General features: G+C 43.1%; 1 protein-coding gene across 4 annotated transcripts; it reads left to right on the top strand.

The window, feature by feature from the left end:
• Positions 1 to 4,621: 4,621 nt before the first annotated feature.
• Positions 4,622 to 26,901, top strand: HMGN3 (high mobility group nucleosomal binding domain 3). 4 transcript variants are annotated; one of them, XM_015859022.2, is made up of 6 exons: positions 4,622 to 4,799; positions 17,338 to 17,388; positions 22,523 to 22,552; positions 23,176 to 23,223; positions 24,942 to 25,014; positions 25,571 to 26,901. In XM_015859022.2, exons 1-6 carry the CDS (start codon positions 4,785 to 4,787, stop codon positions 25,582 to 25,584), a joined length of 231 nt encoding a protein of 76 aa, XP_015714508.1. In that variant the 5' UTR covers positions 4,622 to 4,784; the 3' UTR covers positions 25,585 to 26,901. The 4 variants fall into 4 exon arrangements, with proteins under 4 accessions (XP_015714508.1, XP_015714506.1, XP_015714507.1 ...); XM_015859020.2 differs by having other exon boundaries at positions 4,636 to 4,799; positions 24,942 to 25,055; XM_015859021.2 differs by having other exon boundaries at positions 4,636 to 4,799; positions 24,945 to 25,055.
• Positions 26,902 to 27,023: the final 122 nt, after the last annotated feature.

Genomic DNA, 27,023 nt, shown 5'->3' on the forward strand with positions numbered 1-27,023 from the left:
CATGTACAGAGAAACAGTCAAGGAGAATACTGCAATGAAACACTGAGGCAGTTTGTGCTAAGTACAATGTAGAAACACTTTCAGAGCAGCTTAGCTTACAGTGCTTTGATTTCTTTGCACAGGAAACAAGAAGAAATACTATTAATCAGCACATCTAGGCTCAGCTTACCATCTTATGTTTATACACTTATGTCTTTGTTGAAGATAGTACAGTGAATACTCAAAAAAAGTCATCATAACTTCTGCTGGCAATAAAGAAAATTAAACTCAGGAGACACACTAGTTGTAGACATAAAGCTGGTGCTCATGGAGGTGACTTAGTGCCAGAAGCATCATCACCATACTGGCAAAGAAAAAAAAACTTTATAAATTATCAATATATTTCCAAAGATGTCATCATTCCTACATTAGAAAGGCATATCAAGTATGGCCTCAGCTGCAGTTACCTGTTTATTAAACAGAAACAAAACAAAATCAAATAGAGATCTTCAGTCAGCTACAGCAAACCCTCTTCTCACTATAGATCTCCGCTGTTTAAATTCCAAATGCCTAAATTAACAACCATAGAATCCATTTGGTGCCCCACCGAAGACTCTTGTTACTATATTTGCTGACCTCCAGAGCTCACACAGCTGTGAAGGTTCCCCTCAAAGACAGCTAACAGTTTAGCATATGGGGAAGTGAAGCAGCGATATGAAATTTCAGGAAGATCGGTTTATTTTTGGTTCTGTCTGTGACAGAAAGGGCTTTCACAGAGTCAGTCATAAATGCTTATAAACATTTTAAATGTGTATTTTCAAATGCTTGTCATCTTTGCAGTTGATTTGCAAGACCAAAATTAGGCCCAAAGTTAGCTTGGGCCTAACTTTGCTTCTGTTAAAGGCAATGGTTTCACAGCTTTCAGAGGCTGACAGCAAGTCCTTGGAAAACCCCATCAATTTTGCCTCAGTTTCAGGAAGGTGAGTGATGTCAAGTTTTGTGGGTTTGGGAAATGGTGGCACCTTTTTTAGTTTGGTTTGGTTTTACTTATTTTAGGCTGTGAGGAACCGACTTGTGGGAGCAAAGGATGGACTAAGTTATAATCTGACATTTGCTCTTCCTAGAGTAACAGTAATAAGAAAAATCCAGGAAAAGTAAGATCTGCATGAAATGAAAAGAGTATGAATAGCTAAAAGTAAGATGAAAGAAAAAAGGCCTTGTAAATCACAGATATATAAATAATACATAATGTCGGTCAGTTATCTTAATGCAGTATAACATAAACATCTTGCTTGCAACCATATAATTTCCTTTTGTTGAAGTGACAAAATTTCATCAACATTCTGTACAATTACTGTATCCGATTCTTCACGGTATAGAACTGAGAACTGGTACAGCACAGCGAGGGTTCTATCATGCATTGCTGCCCTAAAGCATTCTTTGAGCATTAGTGCCTCTAAATCTCCCAGGTGGTCAGGCCTTATCAGGAACAAAATGTGCTTGTCAACGATGATTCTAATATGGCGCCCTGGAAATGTTTTCTTCAAAGAAGTGTTTAGAAGCCATAATTTTTAAACTCCATAAAATTATATATTGTTTTTCTTCATTTCCTTCTTCATTTCAGTAGCTGCTCAGCATCTCTTTGTCAATAACAATGAGAAGACTGCGATATATGAACAAACATCGTTTATGATTCTGTGGCTAGTTAATATGTTTACTCACTACGTTATCTAAAAGGTAATTTAGGATTTCCCATTTAAATTATATTGGCTATTTATTAGTCAAGATTTCCCCTGCATTGTCTTTTTGTTCCTGTCATCCCAATCAATTATTTATTGACATATTTATCATGAAATAAACACAAAAGCTCAGAAAAAATTTGCAAGGAAGGAATTAATGTTTACACTTCTTCCTAGCTAATAAACCAGCCTCAACATCCCTAGTGTAAACGTAAAGATTGATTCATGTCTAACATCAGTTTCTTACCCAGTAGAGGATACAGCCTCAGTGTAGAGGAGGGAAGAGAGCAAGCTCATTAGTGTAATCTCAGCAATTCCAGAACAGACCACTGCAGTTTATGTTCACTTGTATGGCTGTGGCCCTTCTAATCTAAGGAAGATGAATTCACAGCAGAGAAGTATCTTGCAAAGACTGTGAAGAGCTAGTAATAAGGAAATGCAGATGTGCCTGTTTTGCTTAGCTGATCCAGAATCTCAACAGAACGTTCATAGCACTCACCCAAGCTGTTCAAAGTTTCTCTAAATGACGAGCTGAGAAATGTTATTTCTTGTATATCACAGCGGCATTTTGCCATCAATTAGAATAGACAGTTGGAAAAAGCAGACCAACAGAACTGGGGCAGCAGCTTTTAGGTTTGGATAGAGGTAAGATTTTTTAGGTTTGGTTTAGGTAAGATTGACTACCTTTTAATGCCACTTTATCTCATAAGGTGGTATCTTTCTTGGTCCAGCTTTTGTATGAAAGGAGATTAGAAGGTAGGAAGCTGAGGTGAGAGAGTGAAAATACTGTTAGAATATTGCTGGTTGTGGTAATTTAGTGTCCACATTAAGACGGCATTATGGATGAAGGCATTGCTGAACTTAGCACAGGAGAAGGCCTTCGCTCTTGCTTCACCAAGTCATGCAAAACAGCATTTGCCTTCATCCCTGGGAATGTGACAGAGAAAATAATCTTGATTGTGTTTCTGAACATAAAAAGGGGATGAAGGTGATTGAGAGTAGTCGGGATGGATTTATGAAAGGAAAATCACCCCTAATCAACCCAATAGCCTTCTATGATAAGGTGACTGGTGTGGAGAGCGTGGGTGTTGCATGTTCTGACTTTAAAGAAGCTTTCAGTGCTCTTCCACGATATCCTTATTGACAACACACTGAAGGATAGGCTAGATAGTGAGATGGACTGATAATTGGCTGAGCTGTCAGGACCAGGCTTGGCAGTGCTATCACAAGAGTGTGATTAGCAGTGATGGAATTGCTTTCTGTTCTATAGTATCTAGCTACTGCGTGTCTCCATCTTCTTCTATTCCTTGCAGTATTTGTACAAAGCACATCTGGATGGAAGTTGCCTTTTTGCTATACAGGCAAGGTTTAAAATGTGGCTGTAGTTCCTCAAGACAGTAGAAGTGTCCCTGAAATATTGGAAGAAGGAGCTTTGTTGGAAACAGTGACCAACATCTGTATCTGCATCCCCTCGCCTTGATATCGCCCCAAGTTTGAATTATTGGCCTACAGCTACACATTCATTTATAAGGAACTGATCACAGTTGTGAGTTTGATAGTTTCAAGGGTATCTGGGTTGCTCTGTATGGCAAATGTCAGATCTTGAATGTGAAAGGTGATGTAAGGCTGCATTACTTTGGTCTGTGTGCTTCCTAAATACTGCTAGAGAAAAGCAGTACTGTGTTATAGGTGCATCCCCTATTTATTTACAAACAGTAACAGTTGTGAAATTATAAACTGATCTCTAGAACAACCATAAAAGTGGTGAGAACATAGGCGCTATTTAACACTATCGGGTCGGGTGTGTTAGGAAAAGGACAGCTGCAGAAAGGAAAGGAAAAAGCCAAACAAACTACCGATCAATAGTGGTGATTTCTTACTGAAGGCTGCAGTGCAGGCCGGCCACTCTGAGAGTCAATTCTGTTACAGACAGAGTGTAACACGGAGTGCTGAGTATATGGGTAGCAGAAACAACAACTTGCTGCTATTCTTACGTCTCAGAGGAGGAAACACTATGATTGTATTCATCAGTTCAGCACTTCTCCTCTCAACAGTTTTCATCTGTACTAACGGAGGCGTAGCTCTGGTTTCTCTTCCTGAATAGGTGGCCTACAGTGAAGATGCAGGGGTTGCTACTGTCATCCACAGATAATTAAGGACATTGTGGGGCAAATGCTGGAAAGCAGGTGAGTAAAGAAATAAGGAAAGGTTAAGCTCTGCTGTCATTCTTATGCATTTCCTCTCTGTGTCAATTAATATTTAGGCCCCGGGCTTCAGTGTTTCCATGTGGAACTATATCAAACTATACAAAGCCCAGTACCTTTGGTAATAGTATACGATAGTATAAATAACATTATAAGAGCCTCAATGCCCAGCAGGTACAGAGCAGGATGAGGCCTGCAGCTGCCACAGCCCCACGGGTGCCGGGCAGAAGGGACTGTGGAGCCTGGGTTGCCCCGTGGGTACTTCCACGCTGGGGGCAAGGCACTGTGCTTTTTCTCATTACAATTTATATCTTATTTCTAACGAGAGATTTGTTGGTGCTTAAACTTTGCTGAACATTGACAGTGCATCCTGGAGCTGTGCTGTTTGTCCCGCCGTCACTGCAGCTGATTTACCCGGGCACGTAAGGCAGCAGTGAGGAAGGCAGCAGTGAGGAAGGCAGCAGTGAGGAAGTCTCTCATCCCCCCCGCTCCCGCCTCCAGGCCGCGCTCAGGCTCCCGGCTCCTCCGTCCGTCCCCGCTCCCCTCAGGGCCCCGCCGCTCCCGCCTCGCCCCCCGCCCGGCCTCTGACCCTGTCGGCCCGGCCCTGATTAGCCCGCTCCCTCCGGAGCGGGGGGCGCGACGCGGCCGGGCGGCCAATCAGCTGCCGGGGCTGCCCCGCTCCGCCCGCCCCCTCGGCGAGGCGGGCGCTGGCGGTGGGGGCTGCCGGGGCGCCGGGGGCGGCGGGCAGCGGGTGCGGGCAGAGCCGCGGGCACCAGCAGCGACGCCGCCGCCGCCAGCGCCGTCGGGCGGATCCGCGCTCGCCGCTTTCGCCGCGTGACTTTGGCAGCGCCGCGGGGACATTATGCCGAAGAGAAAGGTAACGCCGCGTCCCGCCTCGCCTCGTCCCTCGGCCGCCCCGACCGCGACGCGGCGCCGCCGCCTGTTGCGGGGCCCCCCTTCCCCGCGGGGCCGCCGTCCCCGCCCGGCTCGGCTCCCCCGGGCTGGTGTCGGCCCCGGCCCCGGCGGAGATGGGGGGGGTGGGGGGGCGAGACGGCGGTCGCAACTCCCGGCCGGGGCGGGGGAGGCGGCGCGGCGCTGCGGGAGGAGTTTCCCGCTGCCAACTCCGGGAGGAGGGGGGGCAACGGAGGGGGGCGGGAGAACGAGCCGCGCTCCAAACGGGCCGCTCCCTCCGCACCTCCCCATGTATGTATGTGTGTATATATGTATGTGTGTATATATGTATGTATGTATGTGCCCACCGCGGCGCCCATCCCGCCCGCCCGGGGTCCCCCGGTCGCTCGCGGCAGCGGCTCCACGCCCCGGGGGCGGGCGGCGGGAGGCGCTTCCCGGGGGAGCGGCCGGGAGCCAGCACACAGCACATAGCACACAGCACACAGCCCACAGCACACAGCTCACAGCTCACAGCACACAGCCCCCCGGCAATGGGGGCCCCGCTGCGAGGGGCTGCGAGAAGGGCGCTGAGGAGAGGAGGGCCGCGCTGGGGCTGTCCCCGGGGGCTCCTCCCCGCCTTGGGGGCTCGGCCGTGTGCGTCATTAGCAGGTAACCGCGGCCCTGTGTGTCAAGTGGGTCAGCCCCAGAGCTTTGACCCAGAGGGGTCCGCGGTACCTCTATGGCCGCTCAGCACCGCTCTGGGTAAAGCTACAGGTTGATGATGCCTGAAGAACCTTTCAGTTCTCCGTGTGGGTGGTGCTTGCGTGTGAGGCACCTGAGTTCTTCAGCCCCAAGCTTGCAATCCTGTCCCAGCTGTGCAAATGGGGCTGACGGCGGCTGTGTGCCCCACCCTGAAGTTGGAGGACATGGGGCATTCCTCCTGCCTTCATGGCACTGCACCTTCACACGGGCCTTCTGTCCTGCTGTGCTTTTCTGTAGGAAAACGTTGAAGGTGAGCCTGTGCCTATGGGGCAACACAGTGCAACTCTGAGAACCTTCCCACACTGCTCCCTTTGCCTGCTGTGAGCTCGCTGCTGGGGCTGCAGGCCAGCCCTCCTCAGAGGGAACTGCTCCTGTCAGGTTTTATTGTCCACGGTGAAATGTTTATTAAGAGAAACTTTGTCTGTGAGTAACAAGTCCAGGAGAACGTGTCATTCTTAGAAGGCTATTAAAGAATTTTATGTGTGTGGTTGGAGCAATGGAGACGAAGCGTGCTCAGTGAACGTGAAGCTATATATAAAATCTCTTTGCAAACTTCAGTCAGTGTCTGCATCTCAGCGTGATGCTCTCTGTGAACATGATGAGTGGTGACAGCAAGTTGTCCTCGCTTGGGGGGCTGTGGCATTGCAATGGGTGTATCGCTGGTCCCTGAGTTCACTGGTAAAAGGGAAAACCTTCCTGTGTTCAGGTGGTGTAAATGCTGCTCTCAGACAGAAGAAGGTTGAACTCTGGACCCTTCCTGACAGATTTCTGCACTCCCTGTGTGTTGTAATGATGGGTTGGGATGTTGTGTTTCACAAGAAGGATGGCATGTTGGTGTGGGATTAACCACACTGCTTGCTGTGGTATCAGTAGCGTGAACACCCTGACATGGGTTGATGTGGTTTGTTTGGTTGCCTGTGCAACTGGAATCAGTTCTTGGGTCATACTGGAAACCTTCTTACTGTACCAGTGAAGATGGCTGAGGATGAACCGTAGAATCACAGAATGGTTGGGTTGGAGGGACCTTAAAAACCATCTGGTTCCAACCATTTGCTGTGGGCAGGGCTGCTGTGCAGTAAAGCGAAGAGCTGTTCTTCACTCTTGTGAAGCATTAATGTGTTCAGCACAGAGATGAATGGTGCTTGTACCTCACTGGGGATGTCAGTAAGGCAGGTGATTATGTGTCCTGCACAGAATGGAACCTGTTGGTTTGGGGCCGCATGCCTGAAGGATCCAGTTTGTTTGTTAATCCACCTGCAGACACTGTGACCTGTGCCTCGCATGTTGTTCTTATAACGCTCCTAGAGTTGAGTCAGATGGGAGGACTAGATCCAGCATTATTTGTTTTTAATGACATCTTTGAACCTTGTTGTGGCTTCAGAGCTTGGCATCCTGCAATGCAATGCGGTGTGTTTTCAGCTAAGGTTCTCTTTGCTTTGAAGCTTCTGAGCAAGGAAGAACTTCCAGTGATGACCTGGGTTGGAAGGGACCTCAAGGATCATTAAGTTCCAACCCTCCTGCCTGGTGGGGCCACCAAACCCTCCTTCTTCCTTCTATGACCTTGGGGCTAAGAGAAGTCAGATCTAAACTTTCATATGAAAACTAGGCAAAAAAGATAGGTTTATATCTGCCCGTGGTACACTTAGATGGAAAACAGTGTAGCAGTGTTGAGTAGCACTGGGAAAAAAAATACGTGCTTGAGTAATGCTGCTGTGCCACATTGCAATAAATGATATTGCAGGGCTAATAAATACCTGCAACATATATTTTTCCAGGGTTTATTTAAAATAGCTTGTAAAGAGATATATTAATGTAATTTGAGTTTTGATTGGGTCTTAGAGTTATGATATTTACGAACTCATCGAACGAGGCTTTATAGATGTAAAATGTTTGATTGCTTTATACAATTCTGTAAAAATCTGACTCATTTAGTAGCGATTACAATGTATACAAATCTTCTTTGAGATCAGGATGAAATACAGCTGGAGTTAATAAATCCTCAGTGTTTTTAGATTTTTCACTGTATTACTGATTAAAAGTCATAATGCTGCTCGGTGCATTGGAGCATGGAATCATAGAATTACCCAGGTTGGAAAAGACCTTGATGATCATCAAGTCCAACCACAGCCTAACCATAGTACCCTAACTCTAAAACCCTCCACTAAATCATATCCCTGAGCACCACATCCAAACGGCTCTTAAACACATCCAGGGATGGCGATTCAACCACCTCCCCGGGGAGCCTATTCCAGTACTCCAGTACAGCATAATACCCATGAGTTGCTACCAGTAATACAAGCTACTTTGAAGCCGTCGCCTTCCAGTTCAAACCCAAACAGATGCAAGTAATCTTTTTGTATACAGGGATTTTAGGGAAGTGCGGAATGAAAATGAAAAGTGAGCTTGACAGTGGTTCAGATTGACGGTGGGGATCTTTCATGTTATGGAAGTATCAGCATTGCTCAGTTTTCCATAAATGTATATATTTTTATAAATATATAAAATATAATAACATATATTAATATATATTACATATAACATATATTATGTATATACTGTATGCATATATATTTATATATATGTAAAGTCTCATGTGTATAACTGGAATGTAGCTGATATGTGCCATGTGGTTTAATACCGCTTTTCTTTTATCTTGAAAAGCTTTTAACTTTCTCTGCCGTTTTATTCCAAGTAGTGACAACCTGTTAGAAGGCGGCAGTGCTGGGAGCAGGCTACTGACCACACTCAGAAATAAAATCTTCTTATATCAGTTTTATTGTCGGTGAAATTGGGAGCGTGGGATTTCCTGGAGTGAACTTCAGTTCAACAAATAGGTCTCAGGAGGCCCCAGAGAAGCAATTCCAGGTTAGACCTGTGAGACACTGTACGCAGTTGAGGTGGGTTTTTTTGGCTAGAGCAATATGCTGTTCTGATTTCACTGGCACCAAGAGTGGAACTGGCTCCATGGCAGGCAGGGTTGGCTGGGACAGGCAGAGCACTCCCTAACAGCAGTCAGTACAAATTCAGGCAGCCAGCATTCATCACACTGGCCTGGCTTGAACTGTCCCTGTGGTTCCTAACTCAGAGAGCAGCGAGGATTCCTTAATTCATTAGTTGGTGCTCATCTGAACGGCTCAGTGGTCAGATTGTATCCTTGCACTGTTGATGTGTCAAACTCACTGTGTTATTTTTTCCCCTTGGTGTCTCTTGGTGACCAACTTTCAATTGATTGCTCCTGTAACTTCGATGTACTGCTCCTGTCTTCTTACAGTAAAGAGTAAGAGGACTTGGTAACAGAGAAAGCAAATATAAAAGCAAATATAAAAGGCAGTTCCCCAGGAGTCTTAGGATCTGTCTACTCTAAAAGATGGTGTGTGCTCCTTCCCAACAGCACCAGTTTTACTGGGTCTGCTTAGATGTGTCAGCTCTTCCCACTTAGCCTTCTTCCTTGTCCTAATGCTGAGTTAGTGGTAGCAGAGAGCATTTACATGGCTGGAAATTGAGTATCTGATGACCTTTATTTGTGTGCTGTTGGAGCTGAGGAGAGCTGCCAGTTCTTTCTTTGTAGTAGAACATCCTTGCCTCTGCCACATCCTTCTATCCAGGTTTATAAATACCTGAGGTGTGGGAGCCATAGTGGCGAGGCTGGTCTCTTTTCAGTAGTGCGTGGGGACAGGACTAGGGGTAATGGGATGAAACTACGGCATAGGAAGTTCTGTACAAATGTGCAGAAGAACTTCTTTACAGTGAGGGTGACGGAGCACTGGAACAGGCTGCCCAGGGAGGTGGTGGAGTCTCCTTCTCTGGAGATATTCAAGACCCACCTGGACGCCTACCTGTGTGACGTGGTGTAGGGAGCCTGCTTTGGTAGGGGGGTTGGACTCGATGATCTCTAGAGGTCCCTTCCAACCCCTACAATTCTGTGATTCTTTATCTCAGCTGCCTCCTCTGGAAGTTTTATCTTTATTCAAAGCTGCTTTTAGGTTGGCTGTGGAGCTCTCTGTTCTTCTATTGCAGCAGTGCAACACGCTGCAACTAACCCCACTGGAGCTCTTACTGGAACAGAAGAGCTTGGTGGATCGAAGGCATTGTAGCAATTACACCTTCAGTGCCTGCCTTTTACCTGGGGACCTGCTGCTGTCACCACGGGGCGGGATGGTCCATGGCACCAGTTAGCTGCAGCTGCAACAACAAGGGCTCTTTTTATGGTACTGTTTTCATCACAGTTCCATCCTCTGGGAGGGGAGCTGTCACGCCTTTCTGCCATTCACGCTATTCTCTTTGTCAGAGGTGTGGCTATTCTCAGGAATTGGTTGCATTGAAAATCATTTAATTAATCTCTGTCTTTGAGCAGATGGAATATTTTATTTTTTTAGAAGTACTTGGTGCTTAGATTTGCAGATCTGATCAGTTTCATTTAGATAGAAATGGCTTCAAAGCCCCGTCTTTAAGGTTTTAACAACTCTGTGCATGTAGGCTTGCACGAGTCTATCAGCTTCATCTCGCTTGCAGCAGCTTTGGGAGGCTGCAGAAATAATGATATTAATGGTTGAATTTCATCCATCATATTCTTTGAATCTGCCTTTTTACTTGATGGTGGCAGTAATGTTGCTAAGCAAATATCGAGACAAGAATATCGGCTGTTTACAAGGGTGGATAGTGATAGGACAAGGGGGAATGGTTTTAAACTGAGATGGGAGGTTTAGGTTAGATATTAGGAGGAAGTTTTTCACACAGAGGGTGGTGACACACTGGAACAGGTTGCCCAAGGAGGTTGGGAATGCCCCATCCCTGCAGGCATTCAAGGCCAGGCTGGATGTGGCTCTGGGCAGCCTGGTCTGGTGGTTGGTGACCCTGCTCATAGCAGGGGCTTGGAACTAGATGATCATTGTGGTCATTTTCAATCCAGGCCATTCTGTGATTCAATGAATTTACTCACTAGCTGTCAGAATTCTCAGCAGTGGAGTCGGAGGGATATGGAATGACTTCAGATGTGCTCTCCTTGCTGCTCCTGTGGCTGATCTGCATTTTTCAAAACATGGCTAATTACTTCGGTGGCTGAGGAAGGAACTGTTGCAAATTACAGCACTGCTGGTAAAATCTGAGCTGCAACCCCTAGAAACTGCTCTTGCTGGTACAGGCAGAAAACATCGTATTCAGAAAACTGGCTCCAAATGGCAAATACTGAAGGTATTACTTATGTTTTCTTAAGCCATTTGTCCCTCCCCAAATCACACAACTCTGGCAAGTAAATGGGGTAAAAAGCAAAAACCGAATCAGTTGTAAGACCTTTCAAATGTTGCACTGAATTTCAGTGGTGTCTTAAATTATATTGGTCAGTCTTTTGTTATTCTCATTTTCAGTGGGAATAGCAAAACCTCCATCAGCAATGAAAGTGAAGTACTTATTGTGGATGGTTTTGGATATCTAGAAGTGCTCCAGGCCTGAATTGCTTTCTGACTTCTATCTCACAGATTTTACCTGTTTAAAAATTAAGGAATGTAATAACATGAGTTTGGTGGGTTTTTTTTTCTTTTCCCCAGTCCTACTGTTTTTGATTATAACCAGGCTGTGTTCCTACACTCTCAGAGAATGCATGAGAAAATGATGCACGTTTACTCTATTTGGCTTGAATTTCTAATCAACAACAGAGATTTTGATCAGGAACTGTGGTTTTTTTTTTTCACTCCCCCCCCCCCCCAGCTGCATATTAATAGCAGAGGATATTAATGGCCTTTTTTTTTTTTGTATTTAAACTTTTTGGTGTGCTCTGTGTTTTCAGAACTTCATGACCTCAACATTCTCTCCCAAAGGGTTAGAAAATGAAATATTCGGCTCTTAATAGGCACAGGTAATCATAGAATTACCCAGGTTGGAAAAGACCTCAAAGATCATCAAGTCCAACTGCAGCCTAACCATAGTACCCCAACTATAACAGCCCTCTGCTAAATCATATCCCTGAGCACCACATCCAAATGGCTCTTAAACACATCCAGGGACGGTGACTCGACCACCTCCCTGGGGGACCTATTCTAGTGTTTAATGCTGTAATGCTCCTTAACGGAAGAGGAGAAAACATTATGTAGACTGTATTTGTTTGTTGTTTTGGTGTTTTTTCCTTTATTTGTTTATTTATTTTGCATTGGGAGTCTGTGTTTGATGTAGTACAGGTAGCAAAACAGAAATTGCTAGTTCTGTATCTGAAGCAGGAGGGAGTTACTCTGTCATACTTGTTTTCAGATACTTCTAAATGCTGACAAACCTTAGGAACCTGCAGCTTTTAGCCTCTCACAAAACAGGACTTATGTGTGTATGTATACGCACATGTACAATTTGCACAGATTATACATGTATGTATAATTTATATGCACATATATTTATGTGTATTTTTATATGTGCATTTATATAAACGATGTGTAAGTGTCCCCCCACCTTCTTAGTGCAATCTGCATAGCAGAACTTAAAAAAAAAAAAAAGAAAAGAAAATACTAAAAGAATATACAGGAAAAACCCTCATAGTTTTGGAAGAGTCCAAACCAGATATTAGTTTTGATGAATATTTTAAAGATGCAGCTGCTAACCAAAATGGTTCTGTGCTTCATACATGATTGGTCAGAATTACTTGATTATAACATAATATAGATTGATTATAGATTGATATACTTAACTATAACATAATACAGGCGTAGTTGGTTTTTTGATTGGTTTTTGGTGTTCTTTTTTTGGATAAACCATGGCCAGGCTTTTTGTAGGGGAAAACAAAAGTGTTAGAAGGAGAGTACTACTTGATTTCTTTGGGCATTTGATAGGGTGAGTTAATTCCACTCGCAGAGTTCGTTCTTATTGCCTTGACAGCAAGCACAGTTTTATCAGCTGAAAACAGATCAAAGAACCAGCTATAAACAAAGGTCAGTGATAAGATGCTGCAGGAGCTGAATGAGGAAACAATGGTTAGAAGGGTGTTGAGGGAGTTGGTTGGTGCCGAATTAGTCAACACGCAGAGCGTTCCTTAATCTAAACCAAGAAATAAACAGCATTTTAATTACATTTGTGAAATGGCACAAAATATAGAGCTGCTGTGAAGATGGAAATAATTAGAAGATCTTGCGTGTATGGGTAAAGGATTCAGTGAACTGAGTTTAGTCTAATGCAGAGCTCTATTCACAGGGAAGGAAGGGAAGGGCAATTTTAGAATGACGGTACAATAAGGCTTAGGACTCGATACGTTGCCTTTCCCTGCTGCTGTCATTTTGGTTCAAAGCTTTTATCGTGTTTTGGTGGATGAAAAGAGTTGCTGGAGGAACAACCAAAGCATTACGTCATGGAAATCGCAGCTGGGATAGTGAGCCAGGAAAGTATCTCCAGGCAGTCCCGTCGCGGGCGGCGTATTGCGGTGTGGCTGAGCAGAACAGCTCGCGAGGAGGGGAGGAACTGCTGTGGGGAATGCTCGTCTGCTGGGACAGTTAGGGCCTGCCGCCTTCCTAACTTCTAAACGTGGTGGTTGTTAGGAAGTTGGTATCTGCTTTTTACAAGGATATGAGAGAACTAATTCCTGTCCCACCAGAGCTGAGGCGTTAAGTGTCGGCTAGTAATATGATCCTTCAGAGAATGAGCCATCTATTTCATTTTACCAGCAACCTGCTGTACCAACTGCTACTTCTCATGTACCTGAGCTCTTGGTGCTTTTAGTCTGCTCCTTCATATAGTTCAATCCACTCAGTATCTACAAAAATATTTATCCTGAAGCTGGTGGCTGCAGGTTCAGACCTGCGCCTTTGGCTCTCTCAGATGGGTTTCACTAACTTGACTCCTTTGGGTAACTGTGCTTACATCAAATCCCGCTTATATTGCAGGGCTTTGATATAGAAACTGACACTTTGTTGTTTGTTTGTTTCTTTCTTTTATAGTACATCTCTATGAGGTTATCTGGCCTTTAGAACAATAATGAGAAGGAAATTTGCTTGTTTGTCCAATGATATGTTTTCTCAACAAGGTTATCTAGTTCTCTGTTCTCAATAGTTCTATAATGGTGCTGGCATTACGGTTACCACTGCATCATCCTGCTGCATGGAGGCATCAGTTCTTGGGTTTACCTCACAACTGTTGAAATAAATACAGGAACTGTGTACATAAACAATCTCAAAATTAAGATTCCCTTACTTTTCTTGAATGCTGCGTTAATCTATTAATATATCTTTGTTTGCCCAGTCCTCTCAAAAACATTCTCTAGATCGTCCCAGAATAAGAAATGGAGGGGGGAAAAAGCCCTGTAACAACTGGTTGAAACAAGTGATTGCTAATAGGCAGGGGGGAATCTGGCCTACAGCCCTTCATATTAGCCTTGTGGTATAGAAGTTATGCAGATCTGACAGATCTGATGAAGCTTAACTGCAGCTCAATTTGCAGCTGTATTGCCAGTGTGTAGTGCAAATGGAGGCATGACACAATGTGTGGTCATCTGAACCTAAAACTTGCTATTGGATTAAATGTCAAAAGCATATTTATAGTTCTTCAGTCAACTCCTTTGCTGTGCCTTCATCGAGTCCAACCCCCCTGCCAAAGCAGGCTCCCTACACCACATCACACAGGTAGGCGTACAGGCGGGTCTTGAATATCTCCAGAGAAGGAGACTCCCACCTCCCTGGGCAGCCTGTTCCTGTGAACAAAGAGCTGTGCAGGCTGCTGCTGCCTGTGGCATGCCACGTTCTCTGGGAGTCATGCTCAGCCCAGATACATGCATGTGCAAATCTCTGATCCCTGCTGCAGAAACTTGCATGGAGATCCATGCCAGCCAAGATTTGCTGAAGCCTCTTAATGGAACTCACAGAGGGGGGAAAACAAATTCCTTTTCCTCCCTTAACAAATATATCGTAGCCTGACAAGTTTTTGGTGTCTCTGACTGTTTGAAGAGTCCCTGCCTGCAGTTGCCCCATACTGCTTCATTCCTGCCTGCTGCACTGGCTCAGTTGTTTGTGCAGCTGTGCAGTCAGATGGTTCTGCTGGAGCCAGGGAAGGCTATAGGTCTATAATCTGCAAATGGATTTATAAGACTTATACACTTGTTTAAGCAGCAGGCTGGTTTTCAATGGGATCAGTTGCCCTCCTTGTGACGTGGTCTCCCTTGCAGCTCTGTGGCCTGCTGGGGAACCAAGGCCTGGGAGCACACATGGCCTGCAGTGCCTTACTTGAGGTGACTGCAGTGGGAAGGGGCCGTCTGTGAGATGATATGAGAGTGTGGTACGGCCCCTGTCTGCCTTGGAGATGGTCACTGGGCACATCCTGCTGGGGAGAAAAATGTTAGGCCTCCATAACTGAAGGTTCAGGGGAGACCTGGTAGCGGCCTTCCAACTAAAGGGAGCAGACTGTGATCCTACAGTTCCATTCTACGAACTGTTCTCAGATTTTCTTGCAATGGAGGGAATTCTGAAGTAATTAGCTAACCTAATTGGGCTAGGTTAGGTAATGTATCGTAGTAGAGTACAGTGGTTGTGGTTCCATTAACAGTATTTTCATGAAACTTTGACTTTGTTCTGTGGTTAGCTTTGTGAATGGTTTTAAGATCAGTTGTGAAGCAGTAATACTGACATCTTAAACTGCTCTGTCTGTCAGAAGCATAGAAGTGGTTTCAAACTGAAAGAGGGCAGATTTACAGTGGATAGAAGGAAGAAGTTTTCTACAGTAAGACGCTGGCACAGGTTGCAATGAGAGGTGGTGGATGCCCCTTCCCTGGAGACATTCAAGGTCAGGTGTCCCTGTTCTTTGTAGAGGAGTTGGACTAGGTGACCTTTAAAGGTTCCTTCCAACTCAGATTGTATGACCATGGCTTTCATTAGTGCTGAGACAATGGAGTAAATTACTGTGTGCTAACTGTACAGTATTGCAGGGTGAGGGTTTGTTCCTGGCCATCACTGTGAGGCTGCTGGCATGTGGCAGGCTGTGGTGAAGATTTATCCCTATTTCAAAGGTCTGAAGTTCCTAAAGTGAAACAGGGTAAGCCGGCCTGATTGTGGAGTGGGAATTGTTTCAGTTTACAGTGAGCTTTTCACCTGGCTTCCAAAAGAAATGAATTGTGCTGTCTTGCTGTCCCTACCCCTATAAATTGTGAACTCCTTGGCCACTGTGAGGAGATTATAAAACTTGTGAGGGTTTCTATACAAATAAATACTTAACATGGGCAGGATGTTATTTCAGTTCCCTCTAATGGGTGCAGAGCAAGTTTGTTAGACTTGAGAAAATTCATATGGGAGAAGCAGGTGTTCTGAATCCACGAACTAGAGAAAGGCTGTGCTCAAAGCCTGCACCATATTGTGTGCAGGAGAGGGAAGCTGTAGGAACGAGGCTCGCTGACTGATCGCGGAGCTGCTCGGTTTTGTCTGTTGTGCTCCCAGCAGCACACTGTCAGGCTGCAGCAGCTCTTTCATGACCGAACGGAGAGGCTTTGAGGAATGCAGCCCCGGAGCAGCCCTGCGGGAGGCTGGCGAGGCTGCGTGGCGCAGGGAGCAGCCAGCCAGGCTCCATTTTGGATGCCGGGCTGTTGCTATTCTGAGTTGCGCTGCTCTGCTCACGCAGCTTAACTTCCCGCTGTGTTCCAGCTACTTAGATGGTCGCTCCTCGGCTTTTTTTAAACCAGCTGCTTTTGTGGCATGCTTCGTTTCTGTCAGGAGAGCTCGGCAACAAAGTCACGTTCTGTTTTCTGGCGGGGAGCTGAAAATACCGTTCTGTAAGGATGTTAGCACCCAGTGACAGTGGTCAGCTGCTGCAAACCCTGAGTGTGTGACTGAGGAGTTCCTAGTCCAAACCTAGGGGCAGTTTGGGGGAGGTTTGGATTGAAGGGAGGATGGAGAAGATAACTGGACTGCTTTTGTACTGATTGGAACACGGAACGGCCACCACGGTGCCTTCTCTGCTGCCTATTAAATGCCTTTTTTAACCACATGCCTTCCTTGTAGTTCTCCAGCTGCTGCTGTTTGCTGCTTTCCTATGAATCGCTTGCATCTAGGTGCAAGCCATGTCGTTTGCAAAATGTAAAATAATGTAGCTTGAGTTGTAAATAAAAGAACATAAGCTGGATTTTTAGCAGTGCTTTTCTGGTACCTTTGGCAGACAAACATTAGATCGATCGGGCTGAGTCTTTGCTAAGCTTGTCCCTGGCTTTCCTGCCGAAGTCTTGGTGCTTTACTGATATTTTATTTTTTTTTTACTGTTTTGATGGGAGAGATGAGATGAGGGGGGAAGATACTGTTACAGCTTCCAGCTGAGTGAGCCTGAGGCACAAAAAGAGTAAAGGAGATAAATAAATCACTCATTTCAGTAATGCTGGGGTTTTCTGGTTCGCCTCATTTCATTACTACCGAAGTTGGTATTTGGAAAGGAACATGTCAACTTTCCTGGGGACTTCCAAAGTCCTCGTAGAGCAAACCTTGGGTTTCTAGTCCATACTTGCTGTGCTTCCAAGCACTGATGAGGTGGGACTCCCATTGCGGCCTGCAGATGCTGTGGTTAATTGGCTGGAGAGCTTACTGAGGGATGATGGTATGTATGCTGCATGATCTGATGCCTACAGTCCTGGTGGTGATCAGTCCTTCTATTCCTGCTGGAAAATCTAGAATGGTGTTGGTACAGTGGTGCTTGTAAGTTGCTTACTGTATTCCTTAAGTTGCTGCAGTATATAGAAAGAAGAATCTTCACCGTAATCTTTGTTTGCTGTTGCTTGGATATTTTTAATTCTGAAATAAAAGCGCTGACTTAATATTTTCTTTCAGTCTCCAGAGGGTGCTGAAGGCAAGGATGCAGCAAAAGTAACTAAACAAGAGGCAAGTGTATTTCCTTTTCAGTTTGTTTGTTTGTTTGTTTTAATTCATTAAGGCATGTGTTTATTTAACTGGAGATCTGCAGCCTTGCATATCAGAAGACCATACATTGCTCTGCCACTCCAGCAAGGTGATTTCAGTGGAGGAGTAAAGGCAGTTTGCTTAAAACTAGAAGTGAGCTGCATTTGTAGATTATGTAGTATAATCTGGTTTTAGTACACAAAATGAATTTAGTGCTTCTCTGCGCAAGCTGTGGTAAGGCAACAGCATAGGATGTCGCTGTGAAACTGTGTGTCACTGTCTCCAGTGATTTGGTGAGTGGGGTTAATGCACACACCTCAGCCACACTACTTCCAGACATGAGTGACTGATCAAATGGTGTCTTGAGTTAAGATACTGGGCTCTGAACAGGAGCAGCTGATGCATTTGTGTGTTTTCTTTGTCTGAATTTCTTTTAAGGGCACGATAAACTCAGTCAGGAAAGGCAAGGAGACAGCAGGTGGTATATTGACCACTACTGTAAGCTGTGCTAGAGCTTGTCTGCCATGGGAATGTAAAAATTGAGGTAGAGGAGTATGTTTTCCTGGGTTGACATCTTTTGTAGCAGACCAGGTTAAATCAGGACCTTGAGAAGAAGAATGGGTGAATATTCAAATGAACTAGTAAATATTTGGGCGTACTGGTACAGGGAAAAAGTCTGATGAAAGTTTACTTTTTGTGGTTTGCAAAGCTGCTTGTTGGTCAATCTAGCAGGAAAAGATGGTGCCAGGAAAATGTCAAAATATTTCAAAAAATAACAGGGCTTTAAATGAGCTCCTGAAAAAAAATAATAAAAATAGTTGAGACAAAAGGAAATGTGGGAGGACTTGATTTTGATATCTTCCTTTGGAATTTCCTATAGAACCAGTTAGTTGTTTTTTTGTTTTGCTTTTTTTTTTTTTTTTTTTTTTTTTTTTTTCCAAAGCATGTAAAGGCCAACTAAAAATATAAGCCCTTTTGCACCAAATTAATGTTTTTCTCTGTCCAATTTTTAATATAATTTCTTCAAGGGACAGAAAAGTAAAACATGTAGGATGAAACCAGAGTTCCTTGGTTATAGAATGATATTATTACATGTGGTACTTGTAATCTAGATCAATAATATTAGTAACTGCAGCTAAATTCCTTATTGGCTACTGAGCCATGCATAGATAGGAAGTACGTAGTATAAAAATTGTGCCAGGTATCTGACCATAATAATAAAAGTGGCAGTGGATTGTTCAGGAAGATGAGAGAGGCTCTGAAGTCAACAGTGGTGTTAATAGAGGTGTATGGGAATTATTGATTCGCAGCCTGAACCACAGATTGAGCGCCTGGGGAAAGGACTCAGTCAGCTGTAGGAGCACAGGTGAAGGCAATTCAGCTGTGTGACTGGTAGGGGTGGAGCCTGGCTGCACGCTATGTTGTAGGAACTAGTCATAGAAAAATGAACCTGTAGTTGTTCTTTATGCTGATAGGGATGTAAATCCAAGTAAACTCTACCAATTCATCAAGGAAAGGAATTTTATTAAAATTGGTAACCTGTTAAAAGGAGCAGCTAAATTGTTTAACGGTTTCAGGTGGCAGAGGAGCTGTGAGATACACCATACCAAAGGCTCACAGAAATGCATGCCATTCTTCAAAAACCCTCCCACCCATCAAAATGACTGAATAGCCAAATGAAGGGAATGTTTTTTTTAAGGTACTTTTATAGAGATAGGAAGTCATGAGGAAGGGACCAGACTCTCCATCAGGCCGGTGAAGCTGAAATACAGTAATGAAGCTCTTGCTGTGGAAGATTCTTACAGAGGTTCTTGCAACGGAGCCATTTCCCATGGGTGTAATATTTGGAGCATGTTGTCAAGGAGAGGGAGATGTAGGCAGCCCAGCTATGGAGCTGCCAAACTGTTACACGCAAGACATAATTTAGTGCTTGCATTGGCCCCAGTGCCAGGGTAACTGGAAGTGATGAAACGCTCCCAGTACTTTAGATAAGGGATTCTGGAAAACAAAGGCTGTAAGTCTGACTTGGAAAACTAGTAAATAAAAAACAGTAGAATGAGTACGTGTGGATGGATGTATAATGGTAGATTCAGCACGGGTTTTGTAAAGTGCTGCTTCACCTGGTTGTGTAAAAGACAACGGGTGTATAAATGCTCTATCAGTCACTATGCCACTTTATTTGCATATAACGAGCACATTTGGATAAGGCTCCCCAAACAGGTTCTTAGGGGAAACGAGCTTGCGTGGATTAAAGGGATTAACTTCTAAACAACTGATAGCAGATAAAGGTAGAAGAGATAGGGAAGGAGTAGTTCATTTTCATAATGGAGGAGAATTATTGGTGGGTTATTTAGGACATTTGTATTTGGGCTTGTGTTGCTGAGTATATTCATTATGTGATTTAGGAGAATGGGTGGTGGAGAAATGACAAAGTTGGCTGAAGTTTATGAACAATTATCAGGGTAGTCAGAAATGAGGAAGTCTGAGAAATATGTTATCTCACTGATAATATGGGGTAAAACATGAGTCAAATTCAGTGTGGAAAAATGCAAATTAAAACAGGGGAAGATGTGTCAGTAATCAGCTATTGGAGAGATTGTAGAAACAATGAGTAGTTATTAGAAGATGCCCATGTTTTTTTTTTAATTGGAAGGTAAACAGAGTGTGGGTACAGTAATGAGGACAGAGTGGGAAGTATGAGAGTATCACAGTGGGCACCCAAAGGGGAACTACCGAATGAAGTTCTCTTGGCTCATCTTTAAAAAGGATAGAAGGAAAACCATATGAAGGGCAGCGGCACATGGAAGGCTGCTGCTCTACACCCCCCTCTGATGGAATCCAGCAGACTCCATGTTCTTGACTTTTCATATGCCGTGTGGTAAAGTCATCAGTCACACAGAGAAAGGCGGGGAGTAACCCAGGAGCAGGAGGAGTATAGCGAAGCTGAGAGGCAGCGAGCTTAAGAGAAAGACAATGAAGGGAGGAGGTTTTTCTTTTCCACACAGCATATGCTTGCCTTATGGAACTCATTACCACAGGATGTTATGGAAACTGATAGTGTAAATGAGTTGACTAGGTTATTAGACAAATGTATGGGAAAAAGAAAAATGTCCCTTGGGGGCTGTTAAACACATGATGTGTATAAAATATCTTGGTTGGAAAGTATGCAAGGTGGATTGCCAGAATCTGGAGCAACAGGAAAGTGTTGTTTTGAGTCTTCTCCATTTCATAGGCAGTTTCCATGGATGTTTGCTAGAGTCATACAGAGCATGCTGGTTGTTTCTGATAGGACCATTTGAAGGGGGAAGTACATGAAGTACATTGCAACGTTGCCTTTGCCGACCTGACTGCAGTGAATTCCTTGTAGTCAGAAAGCACAACATATGTACCAGCTCTGAATAGGAATTAAAATGATTTACCGGTCAGGCATTTTCAAGGAAATGGAGGTGTGGGGGCTGTGCTGAGTTCCTTATGACAGTGCAAACCATATATAAAGCCACTCGTGAAACTGAAATGGTTGGAGTTACGTGAGATGTTATAATTTATCTGAAACAGTATCTTACCCTTGCAAAATGAAATGCTAACATCACAATTCAGTGCCCAAACAGTGAGGGATAGAAATAATTGGTTGTGAAAACAGATTTGTAGAAGGAGGTACCTCGAGCCAGGAGTTCTTTCATTACCAGACCAACCGCAACAGCTTATTTAATCTGTTCTCAGAGTAGTGCTAGTTTGCTTAACCAGCAGTCGGTATCGTAAACTGCCAGGAAAGGAGAGGATTGCATTTTTTTGTTGATGTCACATATGTATTTGATGGCTAAAAGTATTTCTAGGTGTTCTCTGACAGGACTTCTATTCTCTTGAACTCAGATCTGAACTTTTCACTGCTACTTTCCATGAAGGATGATTAAATGGCTCCAATGAATACAAATTACTGCATTCTTTGGATGTTAACAGCAGCTTTTTTTCTTTTACAAGTGATGTGGAGCCATGGCTTTTTTTATTTTTCCAGCTCAACTTAAATGCTTAACACATGATTAGAAAGGTACTTTTGATTTACTTTTTCAGCTGTGTTATACTGGATATTTCCTACAAGGGAATTGTCTCTTTATTTTCATTACAAGTGAGATTCCAGTTTTATGACATGGGCCAAACCTTAATGGTGTTTGCTAACCATGTCGTATAACTGGATTGTGGGTTCTTCATCTGTTTTAGCGAATACAAAAAATACTGTTACCCGACTACTGATCTTACAAGTATTTTTAAGACCTATCTGACATTCAGTAACTTTATGAGAAAGTTCAGAAGGAAATAAAGTTTAGTAAGGAAGGTGATTATGAAAGGTAGAAGTAAAGTAGAGTATTTGACTTTCTTCTTTCCTTTTTGAAATAATATTTAAGCAAAGGAGGTCACAAGGAGCTGCCTTGTCTGCCCGACCCTTGAATTGAGTGTGGGAAGCAGCTGTGCAAGCCCCTCAGTTTTGTGTTTTGGAGTTTTCTCACTTCCTTTAGGAAAGGATGTTATCTTTATTCTGCTGTTTGTCAGATAGTGTTTCTTACTGGCTATTACAAGTAATAAACAGATTACAGGGGCATCATTCTAAATATGTAAGAAATTGCAGTATTTTTTGAGAAAGTTTCAGTGCACAGGTAGCCCAGCTTGTTGTATTCTTGAACGTTTCCTAGAGCAGCAGTGGATTCAGAAGCACTCGTAAAATAGGGGGGAAAAATAGTGTTTTACCATATTGACAGTAGACTTAGAATCATAGAATTACCCAGGTTGGAAAAGACCTTAAAGATCATCAAGTCCAACCACAGACTAACCATAGTACCCTAACTCTAACAACCCCCTGCTAAGATATCGATAATTGCTTTGACATCAGCAATGATTTTTTTTTTTTTTTTCAGGAATTATAGTTTCCACATCAGTCAGACCCTTAAAAATGCTCCTCCAAGCTGAGGAAACCCTGAGTTGTGTTTGCCAATAGATACCTGTTTTGGTAGGGACATATTTTATGCTGTCATCCTGAAACAAGTGCTAACTGTGTTGCTTTGAATACCATTTGTTGTGTAATCCTATAAAGATGCCTTCTCCTTTCTTTTTTCCCTTTCTGTAGCCCACAAGACGATCAGCAAGATTGTCAGCAGTAAGTATGTGTAACAGCTCTTGGGGTATGCTTTTCTAGGCATGTGCTTTCTCAGACAAAACAGGTTTGTTATATTTTACTTGATTCCATCTTTATTCTTGCTGAGGGCTATTTAAGAGCTCTAGAGCTAAATATAAATGCATTTTCTTAATTTCAGGAGATGATTCTTCCCCAACTCAGTGCAACACTGTCTGTTACGTGTGATGCTGACTTAGTACTGTTTTGCAGGTGGATTTTAGCTGCGGAAATGCAACTGCTCTCTGAAATGGGAAAAGACTGTCCTTTCAGGGTTTAGTTGGATGCTGCCACTAGTGTTTGGGTTTAGTTCCTTTTCTCTGTTGCAATGTATCTGATGGGCTTTTTTAAATAGTTACTTGTAATCTCCATGTTCGACTTTGACTTAGAATGACCCTCAAACTGCCTTGACTCCTTGATGTGTGAGCTAATGACAGTAGATGTGTGTACGGTGATGAGGTACATTAATTCTTTTTGGTCTTTTTTGGTGCATGGTGAGGAGTGGGAAGTAAGAAAGGGTGAGGTGTGGGGAAGCTGCTGAGTGGAGGTTGGGTGGTTGCTTCCTAGTAATATATCTAACGCATTGTGCAACTAAAAATGTTTTTTAGAAACCTGCTCCACCAAAACCTGAACCCAAGCCAAGGAAAACCACTAAGGTAAATACTCTTCTTTTTAGCTGCCATTGTTGTAGCCAATAATAAGCAAGTACACTCCCTCTTTGCATTGCAAGCAGTTGAATTCACAGAGTATTTGCAAGAGGCATCAGCTCGCCTGCCCTCCTCCCAGTTCTCCCCTCAAAAAGAAAAAACCCCACAAATTAGATCATTCTTTTCTTTTTGGTTCCACCCCTCCCTGGCCTCATTACTGGCCTCAACAAAAGACGTCTTGCCTGTTTGATATGCAGACTATGTTAGTTTATAGTGAATTCCTAGTTTAAGAAAAATCTTCACCTTTCCTGCACCGTTCCTGAAATGTGCAGGTTTGATTTCCACAGTAGGATTTGAGATTACTCTGTGCCATTCTGTTTTGCTGTCGAGAGGGGCAGTACTTCATTTCATAGTGAGACACTGTTATCTCTTCTTGAAGCCTGACTATTGCTGAGAATGCACGATTATAATTAAAGGTGAAATTAAATGCATTTAAATTGAATGGCTTGGGTTTTCTAGGCCAGTTACAGTCAAATTAAAATTTTATTAGTGTCTGCAATACCTTTTTCGGGATTTCTGCATGTAAATCATGTACTTCAGAAACCGTAGATCTATTTGTGCCCAAGAGGAATGCTAAGTAAGAACAATTGCTTTATCATAAAAAAGCACACTGCTGGAAATTCAATCTAGTGCTCCTCACACTCACATTTTTCACGTCCTTGTGTTGGTATCTTGGTTGGGGAAGTATCAGAATACGAAGTGAGAGTGTAGAAGTAAGACTCCACAACTCCTAGCACGTTGTAATTTATCAACTGAAAGTCTCTTGAGCTTCCCTCTTCTATTACAAAGAAGGGAATGCGTAGGTTCTGTATCTTCTGGTACATGGTTGTGTGTGCGTTGAGCGTGGTGGTATGGAGTCCAACGAGGCCGCATCAGAGAAATCCCAGATAGATTTCAGGCAAGTGGAGTCCTTTTAGACATAATTCTAGGTAATGTTTTAATACAGAAACCTCAGTTTTCCCAAATCGAAACTAGATCCCATTTTAAGGAATCTATTCATCTTAGTCTCCTTAACAAAAAAGCAGCGAATTTGTTCTCTGAGCCTGCTAATAAGCAACCAAACATAATACAGATTCAGGATCCCTTTTTCCAACCTTAATGATTCCATACTGTGATTCTGTGGAACTGGAGCTATTAGAATAGTTTCTTGCAGTAAATTCTCTGCTTTGTGTTCCTGCAGATAGAATTTTCAGTGTTTACCTTCCTAATGTGTCAGTTTGTTCTTCCGTGGACATGAAATGAACATCACAGATATTATCAGACTAACAGAAGGACAACCAACAAAAATGCTTGTTTTTTAATTAAATCCAGTTTATTTTTTCACATGAATTAAAAGCGTGCTTGACTGAATAACAACGGTATAGTTCCATATACCATACTTGGGTTGCGTATTGATATATATCTTTGTATATATAGCTATGTATATAGCTCTGTGTATATAGAAGCAGTAAGGAAGCATGTGTCAGCACATTTTTGTCCAAGAATTTCAGGAACATGTATAACTTTGGTGGTATAAATTTTCCAGGTATTCTTCATCTGGTTTTGTTTCAGTCCAGCACATGCAGGTTGCTAAAATGTGTTACTTAATGGGTAAGAATGATGTAGGTGATGTAGATGAGCTGTCTACTCATGCAGTGTCTATGCCCATATTTGTAATCTTCTGTCAGAAGGAACCTGGAACAAAGGCCAACAAAGGTGCTAAAGGGAAGAAGGATGAAAAGCAAGAAGCTGCAAAGGAAGGTACTACACCATCTGAAAATGGTGAAAATAAAGCTGAAGAGGTACTTTCCACACACACCTCCTGCTGATTGAATCAGTGCTTTTTTAATTATTCAGCCTTTCAGACATCGATAGCGTGTTCATAATGTTTCTTTTTATTGCCCATAATGTTATTGCAGATTCACATCTCTCGCTCAGCTGTTAGTGTTTCAACATCCAGAGGTGCCCCACCCAGCACACTGTCAGTAAAAGGGCAGATTGAAAGAGTGAAAGTTAAGGGTACCATAGAGCATTCTACTTGTGTGCATTGAATAGGAGCAGGTAGTAGTGTGGTGCTTTTCAGTATGAAGCGTGGAAGCTGGCAGGTAAGGCTCGTATTGCTTTTGAAAAGCTGAGTCTGACGAATTAAGAAGAGTGTGTGAATGTACCTGTTTTGTTTGTGTGAGTGTAACGTTGAAGTAGGTTCGAAACATGAGCCGTTGCAAATAAGAAATGGAAGGAGTAAAGGTAGTATGGGTATTTAGAGGCGTAATGGCAATTTAATGTAGTAATTAATTCCTTTCTCTCTTCTCCGCAGGCTCAGAAAACTGAATCTGTAGGTGACAAGAATGAATGAAATACCATGAAAATTTGGGGTTGATTTTATGTACCTCTTGGACAACTTTTAAAAGATATTTTTATCAAGTATTTTGTAAATGCTAATTTTTTAGGACGATGATAGTTGACATATTAAACTGTATATGAACATTTCCCTTCTCATAACAGTGCTTTTAGGAATTCCCATTGTTGCCAAGTAATATAAATATCAACTTAATATTGCAAGGTATGTGTGAAATTGGACCGGCATTCCATACACTTGCTTTAAGAAATTAAGTCTTGTGCATATGGTGATGTTTTTACTGTGTGTATTTGGATTTTTCATGCAGTTTTTCTAGAGCAATAATCAGTGGTGCTTTTGTACTTAGGGTTTATGTGATTTTAATGAAACATGGATAGATGTGGCCACCTGCTGACTATTTTGGGTTCTTTGAATGGATTAAAATAAAAGGTCTCTTTGCCTGCAAAACTACAGCTTCCTAATCTTTTCTCTAATTCTGAGGAATGCCTTACTCGTATTTTCAGCCATTAGAAGGAAGACTAAGTGATAGAGCGATGAGCGATGATAGTTTTGCATGCGGTCGGTTTGATTTTTCTTTATTCACTCATGTCTGATTGGAAATAAAAAACACCCATGTTGGAGTAGCAGGTTGGGATTTTCAGTGGCCTGCAACTTAAATGACTTGCAGTTATACGTTCTTCAGAGACCGTCATGGGGTGAGTTGTGCTGACGTACTCTATAGAGATCTTGTGGCTGTAATGAAGCATCAACAGATTGAATGCCTTGCTACAGGTGTACAGTAGCTGTTAAAAGGAGCTTTGTTTCTGCCCCGCTCCCCTTTCTGTTAACTAGAGAAGACTTGCGTCATATTCTGTGGAAACCCTTCTTTCTACCTGCAGCCTCAAATCTTCATACAAAACTGCTGTTCTGCTTCAGCTGAGGACAGTTGATAACACATTGAAATCGCTGTTAAACAGCACTATATACGCGGTACCTGGTAGAAATGAAATAATGAACGTTGGTTTTGAGGTGACTGTGGTATGATACAGTGGAATAGCTGATGATTTTGTTTTATTTTTTATCCACCTTTTAACTCTGCAGCTCATTCTTAAGCGCCTTTTATAAGTTTTCTCCTCTTTTCTCTAGGGGCCCTGGGATTTCTATTGTTACTTCTGGGATGGGGTGGGGGGTGAGAGAAAAGATGTTCCCTGTTCTCCAGTGATATTGATTTGTATTGCTCAAGTGGTGGCCATTATGTCTGAGGATACTTCTTGCTTGTTTAAGTCAATAAATAAATGACTGTTGCTTGACCCAGTGTTCCATTTATTCTTTGGGAAGAAATCTCCAGGTGCCATTTCTAATTGAACAGGAAAAAAAAGAAAAGCCAAGCATGTCTGTACCTAAAAACTTAAGACTGAATATAAAAGCAAAT

The sequence above is a fragment of the Coturnix japonica genome, chromosome 3 (genome assembly GCF_001577835.2).
Source record: "Coturnix japonica isolate 7356 chromosome 3, Coturnix japonica 2.1, whole genome shotgun sequence".
Classification (NCBI taxonomy): domain Eukaryota; kingdom Metazoa; phylum Chordata; class Aves; order Galliformes; family Phasianidae; genus Coturnix; species Coturnix japonica.

Excerpts from the sequence above, each read along its gene's own strand:
- HMGN3 (XM_015859020.2), top strand. Across the intron at positions 17,389-22,522 it reads CAAAAGTAACTAAACAAGAG|CCCACAAGACGATCAGCAAG; the intron begins GCAAGTGTATTT and ends CCCTTTCTGTAG. Across the intron at positions 23,224-24,941 it reads AGCCAAGGAAAACCACTAAG|AAGGAACCTGGAACAAAGGC; the intron begins GTAAATACTCTT and ends ATCTTCTGTCAG.